A 24,683-nucleotide genomic window follows, 5' to 3' on the forward strand; every position below is an offset into this window, starting at 1 on the left:
AGGTTGGAGCTCTGGTGCCTCTGCCGTGTTTGGCTTCAACAGGAGCCTCATTACTGTGCAGGTAGCAGCCGCTGTGTGAGAAAATGTAATGACCTCTGCTGCTGTAAGATGACAAAATGTGTCAGTACTGCACCAAAGGGGGAATGCAGGAATATCACAGAAAAGAGAGGAGGACTAACAAAGAGTTTAGAGTGTGATCAGAGAAAACCAGAGTAAATCCCCATTGAGATTTACTTAAAGTGATTCAGAGAGGCAGATTGAGGATTTGGTCCAGCCCTTCCCTGTTCTGCTTAGCTGGCTGAATCAGGACAGAGCTGGGGAGGAAAGAGGGCGAGGACAGCAGCAGACAGATGTTGGCTGCCAAGCTGCTGGGATGTGATTGAGAGTTTTTTTTTTAGGGGAAGAGGGTAAACTGTGAGTCCTGTAGTGGGGTCTTGGCTTGGTTTGAGGTGCTTCGCAGAAAAATCAGCCTTGCTCATATCGACACTATTAGTTTATGGTCTCTTATATAAGATAAATGTTGCTGTGAAACAGAAAGTACAGAGTTGGTTTGCTGACTATTCTATATTTTAAGACTGTGTAATGTGCTTGTAATGTGGAAGTAACAAAGCTAGAGAGTGCAGCTCCACTCCTAGAAACTGAGGGTTTGGTCAGTGACAACAGTGATTCAGTGTACTAGGTTGAGTTGGAAACATTTCATTGATACAGATTTGTTTGTACATGAATTTTGTGTGGACTTCTGTGCTTGTTCTCCTGGTGTCTGTGGTTTTCTGTTGGTACTCCAGCTTCCTCCCACAGTCAGTCTAGTTTATTGGAGACTTGTTGTGATTATAAGAGTGAATAGTTGTTCCCAGCTGTATGTTAACACTGTTAAACACTGGGAACCTGTCCTGGTTCTACCCTGCCACTTGCTCAATGTCAGCTTGTCTTGTTTTTCACAAACAACAACTCACACGACAGCAGTGAGGAAATCTGCTCGTTCCAATGTCAGCATTTGCTGTTGCTCACTTCCTTTGTGGTTGTGTTTCAGTTGTGTGGTTTTGTGTTGTGGTTTTTTACGAATTGTAATTTCCATTAATGCACTTCTGTGAGACATCTCGTCCACTGTGTAAAAATGTTAATTTGTCACATTTGTGATCACAGATTTTTTGTGCCCCTCTACAACTGACAAAAGAATAAAAACACCACAGCAGCTACTACAGGTTTAAGATTCAAGAAGATTTATTGTCATTCCAAAACATGAGGTAGATAGGAGGGAATGAAACTAAGTACTGAAGTCCCGGTAAGCAGTAATGAAATAGAACATTTTAGCTTAAAGTTAGTTTAATTATATTTTTCTAGTAAAATGTGTTTCTGTTGATCTGAAGGATTCTTTATAGACTGTGTTTACACCACAGATTGCAAAGTCTAATGTAACATGTGGACTATAAGGTTCGGTTGGAGCCCTTTGTGTGAATACCAAGACAGAGACAAAGGGTGCTTTTAAATATAAGTTGTATTTTTCTCAACACAAACAATAGTATGACTCATAACAAAAATAAATATCTGTTCAATAATTTCACTCATGCACATTACTTAAGTTGTATTTTTCTCAACACAAAACAATAGTATGACTCATAACAAAAATAAATATCTCTGTTCAATAATTTCACTCATGCACATTACTTCAATTCAGTGGTATGATTTCAGGTAATCAATGTCCGTTGGTTCAAAAAAAAATGTTGGACCAAGGCAGGGAAGGGAAATAAAAAGGTTTAAGGTGAGTTCTTCTCCTACCTCTCGCAGGGCAAGGAGGCTGGTAGGGAACAGGGTTAGCTCGCCATCAATTGTCAAGGGAAAAAAAAAAAAGTGTGGGGTAAAAACCTGACCTGAAGTGATCAGTTTTGTCCGCACCTCGCACCTCGCACTGCTCAGGAAACAAAGAGAGCATTGAGGGAAATAAAAAGAATAAGTCCAAAAAAGTCAGAGTTACATTTAAATCATACAAACCTTTGACTAAGGTTAACTGTTCATTATAAAATAAATGACTTAAAGAAAAAAACATTCAATCAAAGTACAACACAATTTCAAGAAAATATACACACAAACATCACTCATGGCTCACTGCTTCCCCAAAGGGGGTTTGTTAGCATCGTTAGCATTTAGCTAACGGACTCAGACAGAGGCAACACACACACACACACACAGACAGGTTAACTAGCATCCCGCCATACCACCCCAATACAACACAGAGAACACAACTCACCCTCGCACTGCTCAGGAAACAAAGAGGAAGTGTGCCTCTACACCCGGATATTTATAGTCCCGAAACCGGAAGTAGTTTGCACTTCCGGTTTGGATTTCCGGTTCGGAAAATAATTATTTTAATTATTTTGAAGTCATGAGACCTGGGTTACACTTTCCCCCCCTAATCTCATGTCCGTCCCGTGACATGGAACTGGCAGATTATCAATAGAGGATTCTGATGTGACAGATGGGGGAACTTCAGGCTCTGTTATGTATGCAAAAACTGTTGCCAACCCATGGTACAGTGATTGGATAGTGTCCAATACAGGGCTTCCAAGTTTGGTGTACTGCAACCGATCGGGAGGTTTTCTGGTTCTCGTTGGTCTTACATCAGGTTCAGCTCCAGTGGGGGTGTGAGAAGAATCAGAGGAACTTCCCAAGTCATTTCCGCCAGGAGAACTGACCCGTTCAATCGCCACATCTAGCGATGAACCCAATGTAGCTTCTCCATCTACTGATGATGCAGCCGATCCAGGACTGTCCGAAGTCGATGTGTTGGATGGAGCCCCAACTGCATGGGTTGCATCATCAGGGGTTGTAATATGCGTAGTTTCTGAGTTTGTAGGAACCATGTTAGAATCTATTGGAATGTCAATTATGGTTGTGAATCTTTGAGGTTCCAGGGTAGATGCACTGTACCAGTGGAATGGAATGACTTCATCTTCGGACTGATTTTCAGTGTCGGAAAAACTTTCAGTGTCGGGGCTTGCACGAGTTGCTGGTCTTCGGGGTGGTTTTGGAGGCACAGTTTCTTTGTTAGCTACAGGCAAGTATCCACATGCAAGAATCAGGTCTCTATGTAACGTGCGCAGAGGGCCGTCTTTATGTTCAGGCCTGACGGTGTAGACAGGCAAGAGATCAGCTTTCTTCACAACAATGTAGACACCAGATTCCCATTTGTCAGCTATTTTGTGTTTGCCTCTCAACCGGACATTTCTGATCAGCACACGATCTCCCACGGACAAATCAGCAGCAATGACATGTTTGTCAAATCTGGTTTTGTTTCTTTGCATAACTTTCCCTTCATTGGCTGCTGCTATCTTGTAGCTCTCCTCCAGATGAGACTTTAGATTCAGCACATACTGGGAATGAGATACATCTTGGTCTTTAGCAATAGGCAATCCGAAAGCTAAATCAACAGGTAGTCGTGGCTGTCGACCAAACATTAGTTCATAAGGTGAAAATCCAGTAACATCATTGCGAGTGCAATTATATGCATGAACTAGGGGTTTAACAAAATCCTTCCAGTGGGCTTTGTTCTGTTCAGTTAGTGTTCCAAGCATGTTCAATAACGTGCGATTGAAACGCTCCACTGGGTTTCCTCTTGGATGGTATGGGGTTGTTCTTGTCTTTTGAATTCCAGCCATTGCACATAATTCCTTAATTGTCCTGGACTCAAAGTCTCGTCCTTGGTCACTGGAGTTTTTCTGGGATTCCATAGTAAACAAAGAAGTTGTCCCACAAACATTTTGCAACTGTCCTTGCTTTTTGGTTGGGTGTGGGAAAAGCCAATGCATATTTGGTGAAATGGTCCGTGATTACAAGGATGTCTTTGACTCCGCTTCTGTCTGGCTCTAAAGACAAGAAATCCATGCAGACGAGTTCTAGAGGTCGTGTTGTTTTTATGTTCACCAAAGGTGCAGCTTTGTCAGGCATCACTTTCCTTTTTACACATCTTTCACAAGTTTTCATTTTGTGATAGACATCTGCAGACATTCTGGGCCAATAAAACCTTGATCGAACCAGATCAAGTGTTCTCTCAAGTCCCATGTGACCCATGTCATCATGTAAACTGGTAAGGATGGTTTGTCGAAAGTCATGGGGTAATACAAGTTGATAGGAGCATTTAGGTCCTATTTGCCTCCTCCTAACAAGAATATTGTTACGAAGCTCTAGTCGATTCAATTCCCGAAGAAGGGGCAATTCTGGAAGTTCATCTCTCAAGGTAGGTGATGGTGTCTCTCCATTCTCCAGTTGAGTTATGACATGTTTTATGGTTTGGTCTTCTCGTTGTTTCTCAGCCACCTCAACTTCCGTAAGCCAAGGGATGACTGAGGTTCCAGCCAGACTTTCGTTGACAAAACTATCTGGCAGTGCGTCGCTAGACATGGAAAGTGACTGAACAAGGGCAAGATTATGGCTCTGGGAGTCTGGTTGGGTGGAACTGTAGAAGTGATGTCTTTGACAGATGGCTTTTGTGGTGTGTTGATCAATGGAGACCAAATGAGGATCAGACAAATGATGTTGGGTAAACTTCCATATTCTCTCCCTCTCTTTCTGAGACTTTAAATCATCCCAGAGACCACCATGAGGTCTGCGAGACATTCCATCAGCATCAGCACTTTGCTTGCCTGCACGATACATAATTTTAAAAGAGAAAGTGGATAGTGCAGCAAGCCATCTATAACCGGTTGCATCCAGTTTGGCTGATGTCAGCAGGTAAGTGAGAGGGTTGCTATCGGTTACTACAGTGAACTGGCATCCATACAAGTAGTCACTGAATTTGTCGGTCACAGCCCACTTAAGGGCAAGGAATTCAAGCTTGTGCGCTGGATAGCGAGATTCACTGTGAGACAGCCCTCTACTAGCATACGCGATTACTCTGTTCTTTCCATCTTGCTCCTGATAGAGTACAGCTCCGAGACCAGAGGAGCTTGCATCTGTATGGAGTTGGTATGGCTTACAGGGGTCAGCAAAAGCCAAAACTGGGGCAGTGGTTAGTTTCTCAATAAGGGTTTTAAATGCTACTTGACAAGTCGGGGTCCATCTGCCTCCAAACAATTGTTTGGGGTTCCAGTATTGCTCTTGTTTTGCTGGTTGTCTCACTTTCTTCTGTGTTGGTGGATAACCAGAGGTGAGGTCATGGAGGGGTTTGGCAATGGCAGCGTAACCAAGGACAAATCTCCTATAGTACCCAGCAAATCCTAAAAATGACCTTAGTTCTTTTAAATTTTTGGGCACTGGCCATGTTGTGAGGGTGGAAATTTTGTCTGGGTCCGTTTGAACACCATTGCGAGAAACCACATGTCCCAAGTACCGAACAGATTTTTGGAAAAACAAGCACTTTTCAAGGGACAGTTTAAGACCGAACTCCTTCAGCCGACCAAGTACCTTCATTAGCCTGGCTTCGTGCTCTTCTAAAGTAGGGGCAAAAATAATTAAATCATCAATGAAAACAAGGACTTCCTTCAAATTCATTTCACCCATACATTTTTCCATAAGCCGCTGGAAAGTACTTGGTGCATTCGTTATCCCTTGGGGCATACGATTAAATTCCCAAAATCCTAAAGGACAAACAAAGGCTGTTTTGGATTTATCCGCTTCCTCCATTTCAATCTGATAATATCCAGACTTTAAATCGAGCACAGAGAACCACTCAGATCCTGAAAGGGCTGTGAAAGCATCCTCAAGCTTAGGCAGTGCATAGGCGTCTTTAATGGTTTGTGCGTTCAGCTTTCGATAATCAATAGAAAGGCGCACACTGCCATTTTTCTTTTTTACCACCACAATGGGTGAGGAAAAAGGGGACTCCGATTCACGGATTACTCCGGCATCAAGGAGGTCATGCAGATGAGTACGAACTGCATTGATGTCTTGTGGGTGGATTGGTCTGGGCCTGTGCTTGAATGGAGTTTCATCAGAAAGTTTGATCTGGTGCGTTACTTTGTCTGTTCTGCCGAAATCAAGATCATCTTTTGCGAAGACTTCTGAAATACTGGTTAGTTTTGTTATAATGCGATCCTTCCATTCAGGTGAGAGTGGTGAATCACCAAAATTAAACCTAGTCTTTGTGGTTTCAAAGTCTGATGCAGAGGCTGGAATTAAAGGAGTAACACTTTGTTCCTTTGAGATGATATTTTGAATTAAATTCAACTCTGCAACAGCAGATCTAGCAGGAATGACAATATCATGCGTTGATTCATTAGTGACAATAACAGGTAACTGGCATGGCTGAATATTAGGTATGTTAATGAGACATGCTTTGACAGTTAATCCGCCAGGTAATGAAAAAGAAGATGGATGCTCGACGATGACTGATTTTTCTGACTGTAAAGAGTGATTAATGGCAATTCCTTCCAAAACCACGGTTTTTCCTGCTGGAATCGTTTGTGGGTTTAATTCATGCATTCTGACAATGCCGTAATGGCCATTGCTTGCTTGCTTATGTCGGAGTTCAAGGATCTTGAGTACTGCTCTGTATCTATAGGGAAGTGGATAATTAATTGGCAGCTTATTTTCCAGGTATTTATCATACAATACGTCAAGTGTGTTTGTGCCAATAAGCAAAATTGATAAGGACGTTTTGACATCAGGAACTACCAAAGCGAGAGTATTTATGTTGATTTCTTTACCAAGGAATTCAGAGGGAAATTGTACATCAAGCTCAATATAGCCCATGTATGGTACAGCTTGACCATTAGCTCCCTCAACTTCAAGAATGTCAGTTAGGGGTTTAATTTCTTGGTTAGATAGGTAACTGCAGTAGAATGACTGGGGGACTGTAGTCACCTGGGAACCTGTATCTAGTAGGCAATTGAATCTTGTTCCTTTTATAGTCACAAAGGCTGTGCTCTTGGTACCGATGAGTCCTTTTGGTAACCAGCTGGAACCTGGCTGTGGAGCTGGCAAAGGGTGAGGCCATTTTGTGGGACACTGATCTACTGCAGCCTCCGCTTGTCCTTCTGCAGAGACTGCATATAGTTTGATGGCTTACTTGCAAGGTCCTTTGAGTCCCACATCTGTTGCTTTTGTTGTAACTGCTTCCGTTTTTCCATCACTAGAGTCGGGTTGGCTGCATTACTGCATGCTGTAACAACGTGGCCATCCTCACCACACTTAAAACAGTACCAGGGTCTCGGTTTGGTTGAATGTGGGGCCCAGGTAGTAGTCACAGGTTGAGACTTTGCGGCCTCAACTTGTCGTGGATTATGTTGAGGGGTGAGCTGGGTTTTCTGAGAAAGCAAAGATGTTAGTTGACTCTGTATCTTATTCATTTGCTTTCTAAGGTCATCAATTCCACTGAGGTCATCCTCTGATTTTGCACCACAAGTGCAAGCGGTTTGTGCATGCACTTGCACTCGTTGCTTGGATGAACCGATGTGAAACTTCATTCGGTTTTCTTTTGATAGCTGCCTGTCTTCCTCTGTACGCAACAAGAATAATAGCTCTGAGAAAGACGGGGGATTGTTTTTCTTTTGCTCCAGTTGTAAATTAGTTATCACCGAACATCCCCGACAGAATTGTTTTATTAAATGTTTGTCCATTTCATTCGATATGATGCCTCCCCGTTTCACTACAGAATTCAAGGTGAGCTGCAGTCGCTGCAGGTATGAAGATGGCCTTTCGCCAGAGTCTTGAAGAATGTTTAGAAACTGAGCAAAGAGCTCATCCCCATCCTGTACAGTTTCAAAAGCTGAATCTAGAACTTGCAAGTACCTGGCAGGTAAGGCTTCAGGGTCCAAACCTTTAACTACATCGGCTGCTGGGGAGAGTAAACTTTCAAGGATGCGTCTTGTGATGTTTAAGGGAGAAAGACTTGGACCTGCAATGAGAAATTCAATGTGAGATCTCCAGGTTTCAAAATCAGCTTCACTACTGGGCTTTGGAAACTTCCCAGAGAACGCACGAAGTCTCAAAGGAACCAGAGAGTGGGAGCTGATATCATCCCTTCTCACAACGTGTTCGACCACCACTCTCTGTATCTCTGGTGGATTTAAATCATGTCTTGAAAGAGAAACTGGTCTTTGGGTAAGTACAGGGTTTAAGGGAAACAGCGGCTTCTGCTGGTCAGTCTTGGGAGGTGCCGGTTCAAGGACTGGCTTTATGTCTCCATCCTCACTATTTTGCTCCTCCACCTCGTCACTGATGCGACACATCATGTCTTTCAAGACCTCTTCAAACGTCTTTCCGCTGTGATTAGCTATTTTCTTCAACTCAGTTAGGTATTCCGTTGTGCGGTCACCCCCAAGGGTAGCTGTGTATTCACCTGCTAAATCTTTCACATGGTAGGTGGTATCTGACACAGTGGGTGAGGGATGATTATAAGGTAACAGTGGCTGTAACCCGTCTAACGCTGAGCAGTGCGAAAATTCTACGAGCAGGTTTTTATAATACTTACTAGTGGAATCATCAACAGTAACAACATTCTTAATAGACCCGTATCTTCTTAAACAGTCAAGAATTTCCTCATCTGCTTCAGTATTAGTGACACCACTGACTGACAGTACGGGATACATCAACCCCTGACAGTTTAACAAAATCCATGTTGATATAATATAATTAAGGTATATGAATTGTTAATTTGTGAAACCTAATGTTGGCATTCACACATCAGGGCTCCTGGCTAGCTCGCCAATTTGTAACATGTGGACTATAAGGTTCGGTTGGAGCCCTTTGTGTGAATACCAAGACAGAGACAAAGGGTGCTTTTAAATATAAGTTGTATTTTTCTCAACACAAACAATAGTATGACTCATAACAAAAATAAATATCTGTTCAATAATTTCACTCATGCACATTACTTAAGTTGTATTTTTCTCAACACAAAACAATAGTATGACTCATAACAAAAATAAATATCTCTGTTCAATAATTTCACTCATGCACATTACTTCAATTCAGTGGTATGATTTCAGGTAATCAATGTCCGTTGGTTCAAAAAAAAATGTTGGACCAAGGCGGGGAAGGGAAATAAAAAGGTTTAAGGTGAGTTCTTCTCCTACCTCTCGCAGGGCAAGGAGGCTGGTAGGGAACAGGGTTAGCTCGCCATCAATTGTCAAGGGAAAAAAAAAAAAGTGGGGGGTAAAAACCTGACCTGAAGTGATCAGTTTTGTCCGCACCTCGCACCTCGCACCTCGCACTGCTCAGGAAACAAAGAGAGCATTGAGGGAAATAAAAAGAATAAGTCCAAAAAAGTCAGAGTTACATTTAAATCATACAAACCTTTGACTAAGGTTAACTGTTCATTATAAAATAAATGACTTAAAGAAAAAAACATTCAATCAAAGTACAACACAATTTCAAGAAAATATACACACAAACATCACTCATGGATCACTGCTTCCCCAAAGGGGGTTTGTTAGCATCGTTAGCATTGTTAGCATTTAGCTAACGGACTCAGACAGAGGCAACACACACACACACACAGACAGGTTAACTAGCATCCCGCCATACCACCCCAATACAACACAGAGAACACAACTCACCCTCGCACTGCTCAGGAAACAAAGAGGAAGTGTGCCTCTACACCCGGATATTTATAGTCCCGAAACCGGAAGTAGTTTGCACTTCCGGTTTGGATTTCCGGTTCGGAAAATAATTATTTTAATTATTTTGAAGTCATGAGACCTGGGTTACACCAGCTTCCTCCCACAGTCAGTCTAGTTTATTGGAGACTTGTTGTGATTATAAGAGTGAATAGTTGTTCCCAGCTGTATGTTAACACTGTTAAACACTGGGAACCTGTCCTGGTTCTACCCTGCCACTTGCTCAATGTCAGCTTGTCTTGTTTTCACAAACAACAACTCACACGACAGCAGTGAGGAAATCTGCTCGTTCCAATGTCAGCATTTGCTGTTGCTCACTTCCTTTGTGGTTGTGTTTCAGTTGTGTGGTTTTGTGTTGTGGTTTTTTACGAATTGTAATTTCCATTAATGCACTTCTGTGAGACATCTCGTCCACTGTGTAAAAATGTTAATTTGTCACATTTGTGATCACAGATTTTTTGTGCCCCTCTACAACTGACAAAAGAATAAAAACACCACAGCAGCTACTACAGGTTTAAGATTCAAGAAGATTTATTGTCATTCCAAAACATGAGGTAGATAGGAGGGAATGAAACTAAGTACTGAAGTCCCGGTAAGCAGTAATGAAATAGAACATTTTAGCTTAAAGTTAGTTTAATTATATTTTTCTAGTAAAATGTGTTTCTGTTGATCTGAAGGATTCTTTATAGACTGTGTTTACACCACAGATTGCAAAGTCTAACTTTTGATTTAAGTCAAACTTGGCTTGACATGAGACGAATTTGACTTTATATACTATTGCAATTTAGTAATAAATGTAATTTCTTTCATTCTTTCTAATTCTCTCATATTCACTGCATGAAAAGTGGATCAGTAAACAACACTGTAAGTCACAGTGGAATTGCAGGTTTTAGTTTGACTCACCAGTATTGCAGAGGTTACAGTTTTTTCTATGAGGTCCTAACTCCATTTTATGAAAATCTCTGGTATAAGCGTAATGGAAGTTTTTCTGGAAGCTGGTGAAAGGAGAACTCAGGCAGCAGCTGAGTTCTTATGCAGAAGATCTTGGTCACATGGTGGACCTCGAGAGGCAAGAGTATGTAAACACAGACACGTGTGATAGACGTCTAACTGTGTCCCTCCTGGTCGAGTCTCCACAACGATTAGACGACGTCTCTCCTCCTCCCAGAGACACCTCATCACCGTGGACAGCCCGATGATGGAAGCCTCTCAGACGATACACTGGTGGAAGATGTGGTGAGTGAGTTGTCTCCATTTCTAACCGCTAAGCTAAGTAACTAGCAGATCTGATTAATGTGTAAACAACTGTGGGATTAAAGAGAAAGTTACTAAAACTAGAATAGAGTGTTCATTTTGAGTGAATCAGCAGAACTAGTGTTTGTATAAATGTGTATAAACTAATTAATCTTAAGAGTTTGTTGTTGTTAAGAATTGTTAACTAAAGTGACCTTTCTGTCAGCCAAGAGTCGATTCATTAGATGATTCTTCAGGTACAATTGGAGTTTATTGTGTCGTTGAACTGTGCTGATTGTATGGATTGTGTTTACAGCTGATTGAAGAGAGGCAATGGGCTGGTGGCAGATTAAGTCGAGTCTGTAGGGGCACCAGGATGGACATGATAAGGAGGACGGCAACTATGAGGGGGTCCTGGTGGATAATGCGGCCTCCATCTATGTGCCATGACCTGTGCCACACAGCTCTTCGAGACTAGAATCCACCACACACACCATAGACCTCGTCACTGTGGAGCAGGTTCAGGCAGAATGTAACCAAAACGACCCAGAGGCGGCTGGTGGGACATTTCAAGCCTCACCTTATGCCCAAGGTCCGGCTGTAGGCCTGTTGTGTTATTAAAGTATTTGTGCTGTGTGTCATTAAAGCTTTGACTCAACACGTACCTTGTAAATGTTTTTCTTCTCACAAATAAGTTAATTGTGTAGTATAGCCAACAGGATAACAATTACATGAATATATACAGGGTTCTAGGCTTACTAATAATTACACATAACTTAAATTATTATTATCATTATTATTTAGTTTATTTTTTCTATCAGGTTTTAACGCAGTATTAATTATATGTTATTTAAAGATACATGGGAAACTGTTACAGTGAATTCTTGGTGGATTTTAATTTTCATTTATGAATTAATGGCGGAATAGTTTTATTTCTCACGTAGAATAGACCAGATGTAAAGATCGGTATGTCTCAGTAATGGCTGCTGCAGGCGTCCCTTTGGCTCAGAGGGAAAACAATGACAGTCGCTGGATCAGAAGTATCACTCGTGGATTTATTCAGGGAACATAAGTGCCCCGGAAAGTCATCGTAACCCTCAAACATCCCCCAAGGGGCCCAGAGACGACTCAGCAGTGGTGGCTCAGAGTTGTTGCAGGCACTGTTTTCTTCTGAAGATCTTTTCTTCCTCGTTTGCTCTCCTTTGACTTCATCACCGTCTAATTTAAGACATTGTTGTGCTCAGCAGGGCAAATCAATGTTTCTATCTCAGCAGCTCAGAGGGAAACACACAACTCTGCTTACAACAACAACAGCAGCCTCCTCAAGTGACGTTGAAAATGATGTAGCCTGGAACTCTGGTAAACACTGGGTGTGTGACAAACCAGAGGTGGAAACATGTGAGATAGAGGACAACAGCAGAGCTTTGTGGTCATGTGTGTGTGCTGTGGAATCTGTGGCATCCGAATACTTACATTGAACTAATATTGAATCAGAAACAATGGTAAAGATGTTAGTTACTTAATCACTTAGTTACTCCGATAGCAGGATAATACTTGGAACGCTGAAATAAAGATACATTTGCAACTATGGTTGAGATGATTTTGATGATCTGAATGAAAATAGTGTAATAATAAGATTAGTAAATATTAATATTGTGTGGAATACGTTCCTCGGCTGTGTCTCAATTCAGAGTCTGCAGTCAACCGAACCCATGAAAACCACTTCCTCTGTAGCCTGAGGAGACTGAGAAGGCCGAACTGAAATGAGACGGTCTGTTCTACAGAGTCTGTCCTGCCCTTATTGCTTAGAGCTAAAAATTGTACACAACAAGAAAGTTGTAATGGCCATCTTTTTTTCTTACATGTTTACAGTGTACCGTTAGCTGTAGCGGTTGTAGTTTGTGATACATTAAGCACTGGATGTCTCGTCACTTGCCGGCACCATTACCTCTTTGAAAGGATAAATTCGGCCGGGAGAGATCCACCCGGTTGGAGCAATGGTTTCTCGGTGGTAAAGGAGCACATTTGTCAGCCACATTTGAAGGAGCCTTAGAAATGGGAGAATGTGTAACAAGGACTGAGATCTAAACACTCTACTCTGCAAATGCACATGTTGATACAATTGTCACGTCATTTCTTTGGCTATTTTTTTTCCTTTGATTTATTTTCATTATTTTCTTTGTATTGTGGCCATGAAAGTCTTCTCCTAATTTCTCCTTTCTTTTCTTGCAACTAACTGCTATTTAGTATGTAGTACGGTGTACAGATCAGGACTGTACTGGAAATGTAACTGTACATGCTTGATTGACAATTGGTAATTAACTTAAGGGACACTCATTCCTTGCATATTGTATATTGTACTGTATTGTTGCTGGTCATATTTGTTGTACAGATACAGATATGTATGGTATCTATATTGTCATATCACTTTCTTTAAGCATGGATGAGACAAATGTGAGAACTGTCAAACTCATTATTTGCCAGTAAGCTGCTACTTCAGCACAGTTATAATATCTGAATGCTTGAAAAGCTCATTGCCGTCTCAGCTCTGTCCTGACCTCATGGTAATTTGACCACATCTCCCACCCAGACTTTCTAATAACACCCTAGATTCTGTGTGTGTCTGCAGACAGCACGGTGTGGAGAGGTATGAACAGATCTCTGGAACCTGGGCTCTGCTGATGTAAAGTGGAGGATAAGTGAGTAGCTGCACAAGCTAATTGTTTGGCTGCTTCTGGAGGCAGCTTCTGTCCCCGTCCTTCATCAGCATGTGTCCTCATCAGTAGCTACTGATGAGCTTGGCAAGGTCGAGTCAGGAGAGTGATGATCAATAAGACTTGTGGTCAGCGAGCTTCTTTGTCCACGTTTTCTTTAGTCTTTATGTGTCAAAGAAATAAAAGAGATTTTTGTTTTAACATGGAGCTTAGCCTAGCATTGAGACTGTTATCAGATGGAAACAGGAAGCCTGGCTCCATCTAAATCACCTATCACCGACTAATTCACACGCTATGATATCCAAGCAATTAAACAAACTAAATATGAAGGGAATATCTGTGTTGTGTATTTGTAGGCTGCTTGGTGAGTCGATGTTCTTGAGTGTGTGCTGAATGTCTGACAACCTCCTTGTGACAGGATCATGAAATCCCCAGTGTTTCCAGTGTACAAAATAAAAGTTGTTCTCCAGATGGTGAAATGATGATGTGACATGAAGTCAAAGTGCTGAAAATAACAAGATGTGAAGTCAGACTTTTGTCTGACTGGTGTTAAAATGCCTCGTGGCTTCAGGTGCAGTGGAAAAGACACAACAAACATATACCTGTTGTTTTTCTGGAGTTGCCATAAGCAGGAACACAAGTGGGTATGATTTTATGGTTCTCAAATGGGGGCCTGTGGACCCTCGGGGGTCAGTGGCACACGCTGTGTTAAAATGATCTGCATATATGGGTATTCTGTGTTGACATGAAGGAAATATATTAATAACGGTGTAATAATCTTGTATATTTTAACAAATCTTACAGTCATTTATCCTGTGTTGTTCGTTCACATAACTAAGTAGAAGTGTAAAAACCTGTAATTTGTTGTACTTCTTTTAAGTGGACATTTTAAGTGGACATTTAGATTCAATTTAAAAAAAAGTCATTAATAGCTTCTCTCTTGCAGGATGACTTGATGGAAGTGATTAGGGCATCAAATGCTACAAAGAGGAAGGAAAAGCATCCCTGGCATAAATAGACCACCTGTTAAATTTCGTGACATAAATTAAATAAAACTAAACCTAATCAAAGAATAATATACTTTGTTCATTTAAATAGACAAAATATACAGTGGTTGTATTTCCAACATGATGCCTTTCAACATACTGGCAAGCTGCAGACTCTGAGTGCCTGAAGAGCTCCCTTCTACCAAGCAAGCCCCTCGACTGCTGTAGTTATTAATCATGCATGACACGCCTAAAACACATATCGTAGTCGTGGGAGGGAATGACCTGAGTTTCACCCAACAATGTGGAAAATGCAGAGGTGCTGCAGCCACAGCCTTGCCATGAATTTATGCTTCTGGTGAAGAATTATATAGCATATAATAAAGGAAAAAGCTTGTCCATTGACTTTTTTTCTTTTGGGCCATTGCTACAAACATTGATCTCTACTGCCTTGTCTCTGACTGGCTGGCGGCCAGTGGCCACTGCCAAGAGTCTAACATGATCACTGTGGAGCTGCAGCAGCAGAAAAGGGGAAATCAGGTGAGCAGCTGATGAAAGTTTGCCACGGATCTTGCCAACAATTTCTCCAACTACTTAAACAAACTCATAATTAAAGAGTTACCTATGGATGCAGAAGACTTGAGCTGATATGTAAATGGTAAATGGTTTTGTATTTATATAGCACTTTTCTAGTCTTGATGACCACTCAAAGCGCTTTACAGTACAGTTCTACATTCACCCATTCATACAGTGCATCTATTCGCAGCACTTTGTTATTCTATGGGGGGCCATTCAGGGTTCAGCATCTTGCCCAAGGACACTTCGGCATGCAGATGGGTCAGACTGTGGATCGAACTGCCGACCTTCAAGTTGGAGGATGACCACTCTACCCCTCAGCCACAGTCTGCTGTGTCTTTGTCAATGTATTATATCAGACATTTTCCTTGAGTTAAAGTCTGGCTCAGCCCTCTGACAGCTTGCTACTATATATATTAACTGTTGTTTCATAGTAAAAGATAAATAATCTTACCTGCAACATAGACAAGTGCCAGAGGTTCTCAAACTTTTGCACAGCAACGACCTCTCAACCCCACAAACCTGACCAAGGACCGCCATTCGTTTAATAGGTTTTATTTCAGGCAGTGGCATCACAGCTTCACTTTTCCTCTGGAACTCCATATTTCAGATGTTTATATGTTTATAAACTTGATTGATAATAAGCAGGTAACTAGACACAGTATTCTTATTCACGGACAATCCCCTCACCAACATTAACACCATAGAAGCTAATTTACATCAATAAATTTCTCTATAAAACAGAAATAAAGCAAAACGTTAGAAGATAGTTGTTACTGTCTGGGAATCACAAAATTTAACTTTTTTATTGAAAAGAAAACAACTTGGTTTGTCCCAAGAGTACAGAAACCAGAAAATACTGGGCGGTGTGCTCTAAACCCTTATTCTGCAGGGAGGGTCATAACTAAAGAATCAACTATTAAAACATTTTTTGACTTGCAACATGAGAAGAGGAAACTAACTTATGGTTGGGTGTTTACTTTAAAACTAGTGCAGTGTCTGTTCTGGGCCTGCCTGTTTGGAATGTTCTGTTCTCCTGTCCTGTGCTAATGCTCCAGTTCTGCTTCTGATGTATTCATTGTCATTAGAGAGTCATATTCTAGAGTAACTTTTTTGTCTGTGTCCTGGATGTTGAGAACACAGATATTTATAAACTATGGTTTATGGTGCAGAGTGAAGTTGGAAAACGTTTTTTATCCTACCTTGTTTATCTACAATAAGATTCTATAATCAATAATTTTGATAAAACGTAAGTGAAATTGATTTATTATTATTCATGTGTGTGGTTTTTACTGAACTTCTGTTATTTACTCATAGTGAAGCTCTGCTGTTTATCTGAGGACAAAGACATGTTCAGATCGGTCTGCAGACTGTCAACACACGCTGCCCCGCCTCCACTGTCTGCTACACAGCGCTGGTCTCAGGTTTATTTAAATGTTTTAATATTCAACATATTGCAAATCCAAATCATAGCAAACCCGTCACTGCCCTTCTTATGACCACCGAGAATACACCTGCCAAGTGTAAGCGGTTGGAGACATATCTTTTGCAAACACAGACAGACAGACAGACAGACAGACAGACAGACGTGTGTGGAATTAGTTTGTAGCGTGATACTCGAGCTTTAAAATGTACCTGATCACCGGCAGATACAGGAGGTTTCTACCGTGTCTCTGCTGAGATTGATCCTGTGTCTTTTATAAATCCTGCATTGTCCCAGTGTTGGGTTTCACTCTCCATTAGCTCTGCTCTGGATTGCCTCCAGAAGATCTTTTCTAAATGTGTTATCCCCCAGCCAATAATAGCTTCCCCTGATGCTGTGCTGTGATGTGTCGCTGCATAGAGAAAAAACTACTAATTCAATAAACACCCTTGAGGACAGAAGGTGCCCGGCGTGTCTTGAACAGTAAAGAGGAGGTTGAAAAGTTTCTCTTGTGAAGAGCTACTGACTGATCAGGCCTGTAAACACACTGTTTGTCTGTCTGTGTAATGTATTGTTGCACACTGGCAAGTTGATGACAATGTCACATTCCTCTATACTCAAGTCTACACTGTGCTGCTGTTGATGCAGCTCAGGTTGTTCTACTGATGAAGGCTCCACCCAAGATCTGCAGCTGTAATCACTCATTCAGTTTTTCTGTGAACCCACTCACACTGAGCCTGCTGCAGTGTGAACTGCTCCCAGAGGTTTGTCCACAGGAAGGTTGTTTCTGAAAAATAAGATTTTTACTTGTCAGGAGTGTGTATTATATTACTGGTGGGAGGATGTGGTTTGGGTCAGAGAAGAACCCATTACATTATAGTGCAGATCTGGATCTGGGGATGGGAAATCTTTTTGTATTGTGAGCGATGTGGGCATGGGGGTGGCTGGCAGCTGAGGGCTGTTAGCTGATTGATCCTCATGTTTAAAACGCAGCAGCAGAGCTGCCAGAGTGAGACACATGGGAAAGACACTAGAGACACACACAGAGGACACAGACAGAGACAGGGCTGAGCCCTGCAAAGAAACCTGAAAAGGTTTGGTCGGACACTTGAGTTTGATATATGTTTCCTTACGTATATAATTACGTATAATTGTGTATAATTGTGTTAAAAGAATAAAAGTATGTTGAAAAGCAACTGGTTTGTCTCTGGTTGTTGTGGTGAGACCCCGGTGGCATCAACATGTGCCACAAGGTGCTGTTCAACGTTTTCACTGATTTTTCAGAGAAGGATTTGTGGATCTTGATGAAATAGATTTTTGTGACTGTGCAATAAGGTGCAGATCCAAATAAAGATCTGAAACTAAATGTGATTTCGTAATTGGAATGTTTGGCCTTGATGAAGGTGTGTGCTCTGGTTGCCATTCTAGTCAACTTACTCATTCAAAATTATATATATTTCCGATGATGAAGGCACCACCCAGGGTCTGCAGCTGTGATTCATTTTTTCAAACTGAATTCACCCAGAGTTACTACAACTGTTACCAGATGTCCGGGATGGATTAAGATACATTTTTGAAAAGCACGATTATGTATTTACATATCACTTGTCCAGCATCAATCAAAATTCAAGTCATTTGTCAAATGTTTTTCCTCCCTGGACAGAATGCAGAACAACAGTGCAACATAAAGTACAACATTAAAAACCATAGTGAACAGAACTATAAGGCCGGTGGCTTAGAGTTTTGATCTGCACATCCGACTTGAATACAATGAAAAGTTGTCATTAATAACATTTCTTGTTGTTGCATTAAATCTATATTTTTTTCTTTTGCTGATTTGTATTTTGATAGTAATTATGATGAATGAATAAATATGTGTTAATGTGTTTGCTGACATCAGCTGTTGTTAAGACTGTGGTTCTGCAGTCTGGGGTTATGAGTCAAGCTCACTATGTCGCTGGAAATACTTCCTATCTAATACAGGATCATTATCAAGACAAGGCATTGACTTGTTTTATATTTGCACCCTGTCATGTCTTCCAGGTTCCTCCTGGTCTTCTCCTGTCTCATCCTCTCTGTCTTTGCAACAATCAAAGAGTTCAAAAACAGCTCAGAGAGTGCCTTGTACATACTGGTGGGTGTCTTTTAAAAATTATTCTGCAACACTCGTGATACATATACTGGCCACATCACAGGGTTAATGCCACCGTCTTGCTCCGGTCCACAGGAAATTGTGACCATCGTGGTGTTTGGTGTGGAGTACATCGTGAGGATATGGGCGGCCGGCTGCTGCTGTCGATACAGAGGATGGAGTGGGAGGCTGAAATTTGCCAGAAAGCCTTTCTGTGTCATAGGTGAGAAAATACCGCCACGTATTGTACACAGTAAATTTAGTTTTGATATGATCAGTGGTAAACTACTCTCTGGCTTCCACTGCTTCAGAGCATCTGACTGTGCGCTTCTTCTCTCTCTGCAGACATCATGGTGCTGATCGCCTCAGTGTCGGTTCTGGCAGCTGGATCGCAGGGCAATGTTTTTGCCACCTCAGCCATCAGGAGCTTGAGGTTCCTGCAGATCCTGCGCATGCTGCGTATGGATCGACGAGGAGGCACCTGGAAGCTGCTCGGGTCTGTCGTCTACGCCCACAGCAAGGTGATCCTGACATTGTTGCCTTTTTGTCTGTAGAGGTTCTCTAGCAGTAGACTGCTCCATCAACCATAGCTGATGTCCTTTGTATTCAGATTTACTCTAACATTAAAGAGTTAGAACCAGTTACTGGCTTATCTGGTTGGAAACAGATCTGGTCAAGACAATTCTATAAAACCTTGGAATACATTCAAAGGAAATGCTTTGGATAATTTGGAACCATTCTTTTTTATTAATTATTGACAAATCATTTGTATCAGTGCATCTTCAAACTGAAGGTATGGGTGTGATTAGACCAGTTGGCAGCTTTAACCGCAAAACTATGTGGATCGTGTAAATATGTACAAATATTAAAAAAAAACATTTGAAAGAAAAGTATGATTATTAAAAAAATAATTGGACCAATAAAATAAATTAAAACAAAGCCAAACTTTTCTTACTTCTCTTTTAAAATCAGAAATCCTGCATGAGAAGACCAAAGTTGTAGTGTCCGCACGCCCCCCCCCCCCTCAGGTTGACCGAGACAAACAACCCAGCACCTTGATCACTGACCTTCTTTAGCCACTTCCCCTGGAATCATACCATCACTCAAATGTTACTAGATACATTCACATACATGAAGAGCAGATTTTTCAGTCCACAATGTGATCAGGTACAAATATAGTGTAACAGGTTTCACACCCGTTTTGTATTCATCTCAATAGGTGCAACTGATTTTGTTTAAGTTAAAGACTTAGAGTAAAAATGAAAAGTTTACTTCAGACATGGTTTCTAAGATTAAATATTCAGCCATTTATTTTCTACTGTGAGGAAACACTTTTTCTCTCAGCTTTATTCTAATAAGCTCCAAAATAGACTTGTTAGCTTTCACGAATAAGGTGTGTGTGTGTGTGTGTGTGTGTGTGTGTGTGTGTGTGTGTGTGTGTGTGTGTGTGTGTGTGTGTGTGTGTGTGTGTGTGTGTGTGTGTGTGTTTGTGTGTGTGTTTGTGTGTGTGTTTGTGTGTGTGTTAAGCTGCGGGAAACAAAAAGCCATTTATGAAATACCTGGTTTGCCACAGAAGGCTTCTGACTTACATATCCAAGATTATTGCACAATTGTATCTTTGACCAATTCACAGAGGTGACATCACCACCCTGTGAGAAGCTGCAGAGGCCACTTTATTGCTTTACACTGTCTTATGCTGGTTGTAATGGTTTTGTGTGCAGGAGCTCATCACGGCGTGGTACATCGGCTTCCTGTGTCTGATCCTGGCCTCGTTCCTCGTCTACTCAGTGGAGAAGGAGTTAAATAATGAATTTGAGACGTACGCTGATGCTCTCTGGTGGGGACTGGTAAGATTCAAACTAATTCATATCATTCTGTGATTTTAATCATTTTATCTTTGGTTTGCCCCATCACTTGCACCACACTGCTGAAAATCATGTAATGGCTTTTATTTTGTCTTGTCTCCAGATCACTCTCACCACCATAGGTTATGGTGATAAGGTTCCCAGGACCTGGTACGGTCGCCTGCTGGCCGCCACGTTCAGCATGATCGGGGTGGCCTTCTTCGCCCTTCCTGCTGTAAGTATGAGGGCTCATCAGGAGTTATTTAAACCCAGTCTATACTTTAATAGAGGAGTATGCTAGAGAAGTAGAAGAGCCTCAGTTGTGTGGATTTGTTTTTTGTCCGTCATGGTGCTCATTAGTGCAGCATCCCAGCTCTATCCCTCCATCAGAAATACTGTGTCCAGTTGGTACTTGATAGAAGCAAATGCACAGCCATTAAAACAAACCAAAGCAATTCAGTCTTTATAGCTGATATCTAATCAATATTTGTATGTTAACAATGGTTTAAAATGGACCTGGAAGATGTAATGCTTAGAGCACATACCACATGAGTGCTCTGAGCAGCAGGTCCCTGGTTTCATGGTAAAGCATTCCTATTTAATGTATCTCTCTTCCCATTTACTTTCATTGTAATTATCTCTAAATAAATAAATATAATATAATATAAAATTGATAAAATATATACATGAAGACCAAATATCTATATAATTGTGTTGCTTATAGTGATGAACAAACAACTCAATCAACCTTTTTTTAAACTCCGAAGACATTGAGCTAGAGAACTAATTTACAATACAGCCGAGTACAGAAAATAAACAAAACATCCCAAGAGAACACAAATAAGAAAGTGTAAAATTTTCCAAAAAGGTAAAATAATTACGGAACGTAAAATTGAATTTCAAACAAATTAATCAAAAACAAAAGCTGAATGTAAATTAAGTTTGATACAAAGGAGTTGCACTTTAGATTTGTCTGTATGTTATTCTATAATGTAGGTGCATGATGAGAAAAACTGGATTTACTGAGCACAGTGAAAATAGTTGGGACCTGCAGTGTCATTTAAGTGTGTGAGGAGAGCCCACATTAAAAGATAGTAGTGATTAAAAGATAGTAGTGAGGTGATGTAAGGAGATGGAAGACCATAAGGGCCTTATAGATAAAACCTAGTGTGTTTCTCACCATTGAACCTATAACTCACGACAATGAGTATTGTAGTTATCACCAGTGATGAATCTTAAAGCAAAGTGAAAAACTCTTTGCTCGATAAAGCATTGTATCAACTTTCAGATTATTGTTTTGGTTGTTCATCTCAGTTTCAGTTCCCTCAGCTCTGATCCCTCTGACACAGAAAGCACAGTGAACTGAGAGGCAGAGGTCCGAGGTGCAGCCTTTTTCTTGAAAGGTCGACCCGGAGTTTGGAGCTTCCTGAAACAATAAACCAAAGGGCAGGAACATTCAAACAGTTCACAGCACATTTGGTCAAAAATTAGATGTACAGACTTTCTTCAACGTTATCAAAGCAGGAAAAGCAGCGCTGGAACTGATAACAATCATGACTCTGTTACATCTAATTGCCTCATCGAGCAGCATCCAGGACCCGGGATGTCGATCACCACCGCATCCGCTATATCTCCCATGACAATAATATACAATATACACTGATGTCCACAACCTTATAAAGTTTGGTTTATAAGCCATCTTACACATATTTTGTCTTTTATGATAATACTCCAGCTACTTAGTAAATAGAGCACTCTAAATGAATCATACATCTGTCCACCGTGGTGCTTGGACTGTTGCCACCTTACATTCAGAAAGCTCTCAGCTTATGATGTGGTAGCTCCTGTCAGTGATGTGTTTGTCAGTTGCTGTTAAATGCTTAGCATTTTACCGCACATCTAAGGATGTCAGCAGGAAGCTGTGAATAAGCAGCTCAGACCCGTTCAGTCCAACTGGACCGTGTTTTGCTGTATCAGCACTCAGATAACAGGAAACACTCATTATGTTCACTATGTAGACTTGTGATGGTTTTGGTGGAATTCAGCATTCTCTAACTTGTCTGTCACCTCCGCAGTCATGTGAACATCTGTGACTTGTTTCACTCGGCTGTTGGAGGAGACAACTTGCCGTTGTTGCAGTTCCAACCTCTGGCCAGCAGAGGTCAATCAAGGTCACTGATAACCTCTCCTCTGTTCAGGGCATCCTGGGCTCCGGCTTTGCCCTCAAAGTCCAGGAGCAGCACAGGCAAAAACATTTTCAGAAGAGACGCAGCCCTGCAGCTGGCCTCATCCAGGTTCACACGTCTACCAAACACTGCACCATAACATCAGCATGGAGAGATGTATCAAACAGATCATCTCCTTACATCTCTCTCTCTCCTTCCAGGCTGCTTGGAGGTTTTATGCTACCAACCTGTCCCGCACAGATCTGTTTTGCACATGGGACTTTTATGAGGAGACTGTAGCTATTCCAATGTACAGGTAAGAGAAAGAAACTGGCCGAATAATGTTGTATGTGCAAAATGCTGTGCATTTTTCAGCCAACAAATACAAAAGTTTCTGAATACTTGGAAAGTGAGTGGATGACTGCAACTATAGAAAATCCTTGTTGAATCAGATAAAAGACCCTGTGATGTGAATAATCACACTCCGGAGCTGTGGCTTTTCTCTTTTTGCTTTAATAAGGGCAATATTCCAGTGGGGGAGGCTGGAGTTTTGGCAGTGACACCAAAAACCTCTCTGAAATGCTGTTCAAACGACAAACACTGCCAGTTGCTACTTTGTAAATTAACCGCTTATTTTGCCATCCAGCTGCGTGAATCAGCAGATAAGCCGTCAAGCTTGACTTTCACAGTGCAGATTTCTGCCTTTTAAGTGTCTGGAAGAAGAAGACGATAGCTGCTTGTCTGCTCAGTTTGGAGATGACTTTCTTTCCAGCCGTAATTTGAGTTGAAAAGGTGATGAGCGAACAGAGAACTGCCAAACTAAATGGAATTAGCTTTAAAGTGCCCGACAGCAACGTCTAACCTTTGCACACGAAGCAGGCTGTTGACAGAAGGACAAAATGCTTTTTTGTCTTTTCTCAGACTCATTCCACCCCTGAATCAACTGGACCTGCTGAGGAACCTGAAGGGCAAGTCATTCAGGTATAAACATGATGGGCAGTGATGCAGTCAATGATGATGATAAGGATTTCAGGATGTTAATAGATACAAAACAGGTGATGATAATAATGATTTAACAGTGAAGCAATAATCTTGAAATAAAGAATACAAATTTGAAAAAGAAAATAATTTACCATCCATGTAAAAGCTGCATAGGTCAATATTATTTTATTAACAAGACTGACATAACTGTATAATGAAAGAGGTCAGATATGATAGGAAACCCAGAGAGAGCTATCACTCAACAGCAGGCAGCCAATCAAAACATGGAATGTAATGGAAAATGAAATGGAAAATGTAACAAGGCTGAAGATTCAATTTAATATCACAAGAAATGGTTGTGACCAAGCCCACTGAAAGAAAATTAAATTGGGTCAAATTTGTCATGTTGCCAGAAATCCGACTCCAATTCATGTCATAGCTAAATGCTGGTTGAGAGCTTTTTAAATGGCTACAATGGATTACTTTATTTCAAAAGAGAAATAAAGGGGGGGGAGTCACTGGCCCAAGCCGACATGTGATTGGCCCTGAAGAGCCCCTGTCATGTCAGTAGTCTTTTTTTTTTACTCACTTCGTATTCACTTGTAACACGAACAAGACAACATGGAAATGTGTTGACAATTTTTTTATTTTTAAGCCTTTTTGAAGTACACAATGTCATTTCAAAATATATTCAATGATGTGTGTATATACATACATATACATATATATATACACACACACATCCATTTTTTTAGAAACATTGTATCTAGAAAAATTCCAGATCCGTGACTTGAGCTACGTGTTTCTGTGTAGACTATGTATAGACAAATACAGAGTTAAAAGAGAGCAACTGTTTGACTAACATTTATAAGGTTTTTAACAATTTCAAATGAATACTTGTATTGCATCTGTGTTCTGTTCAGATTATTAAGTTCACATCTTGTTAACACTGCCTCCAAGTGGCCAAAACATGTGTAGCTACAGGCTTAAACCAATAACCTTTCAACATACACATCCATTTTATTGTGTCTTGAGTTACTTAACAACGGTACTTTACTTAATGTTTTCTCTCCTGCTTG

General features: G+C 41.0%; 1 protein-coding gene across 3 annotated transcripts in view; it reads left to right on the top strand.

Annotated features, from left to right (window-relative positions):
* The window catches only part of LOC133005505 (potassium voltage-gated channel subfamily KQT member 2-like), a 36,050-nt gene that overhangs the window by 2,840 nt on the left and 8,527 nt on the right, over nt 1–24,683 (top strand). For all 3 annotated transcript variants that reach the window (XM_061075208.1, XM_061075207.1, XM_061075205.1), the window contains exons 2-9: nt 18,527–18,617; nt 18,711–18,837; nt 18,960–19,135; nt 20,336–20,461; nt 20,583–20,693; nt 22,657–22,752; nt 22,845–22,939; nt 23,545–23,604. In XM_061075208.1, the coding sequence (XP_060931191.1) occupies nt 18,527–18,617; nt 18,711–18,837; nt 18,960–19,135; nt 20,336–20,461; nt 20,583–20,693; nt 22,657–22,752; nt 22,845–22,939; nt 23,545–23,604 (882 nt within the window). The remainder of the gene's footprint in view (nt 1–18,526; nt 18,618–18,710; nt 18,838–18,959; nt 19,136–20,335; nt 20,462–20,582; nt 20,694–22,656; nt 22,753–22,844; nt 22,940–23,544; nt 23,605–24,683) is intronic.

Source organism: Limanda limanda, chromosome 7 (assembly GCF_963576545.1).
Source record: "Limanda limanda chromosome 7, fLimLim1.1, whole genome shotgun sequence".
Classification (NCBI taxonomy): domain Eukaryota; kingdom Metazoa; phylum Chordata; class Actinopteri; order Pleuronectiformes; family Pleuronectidae; genus Limanda; species Limanda limanda.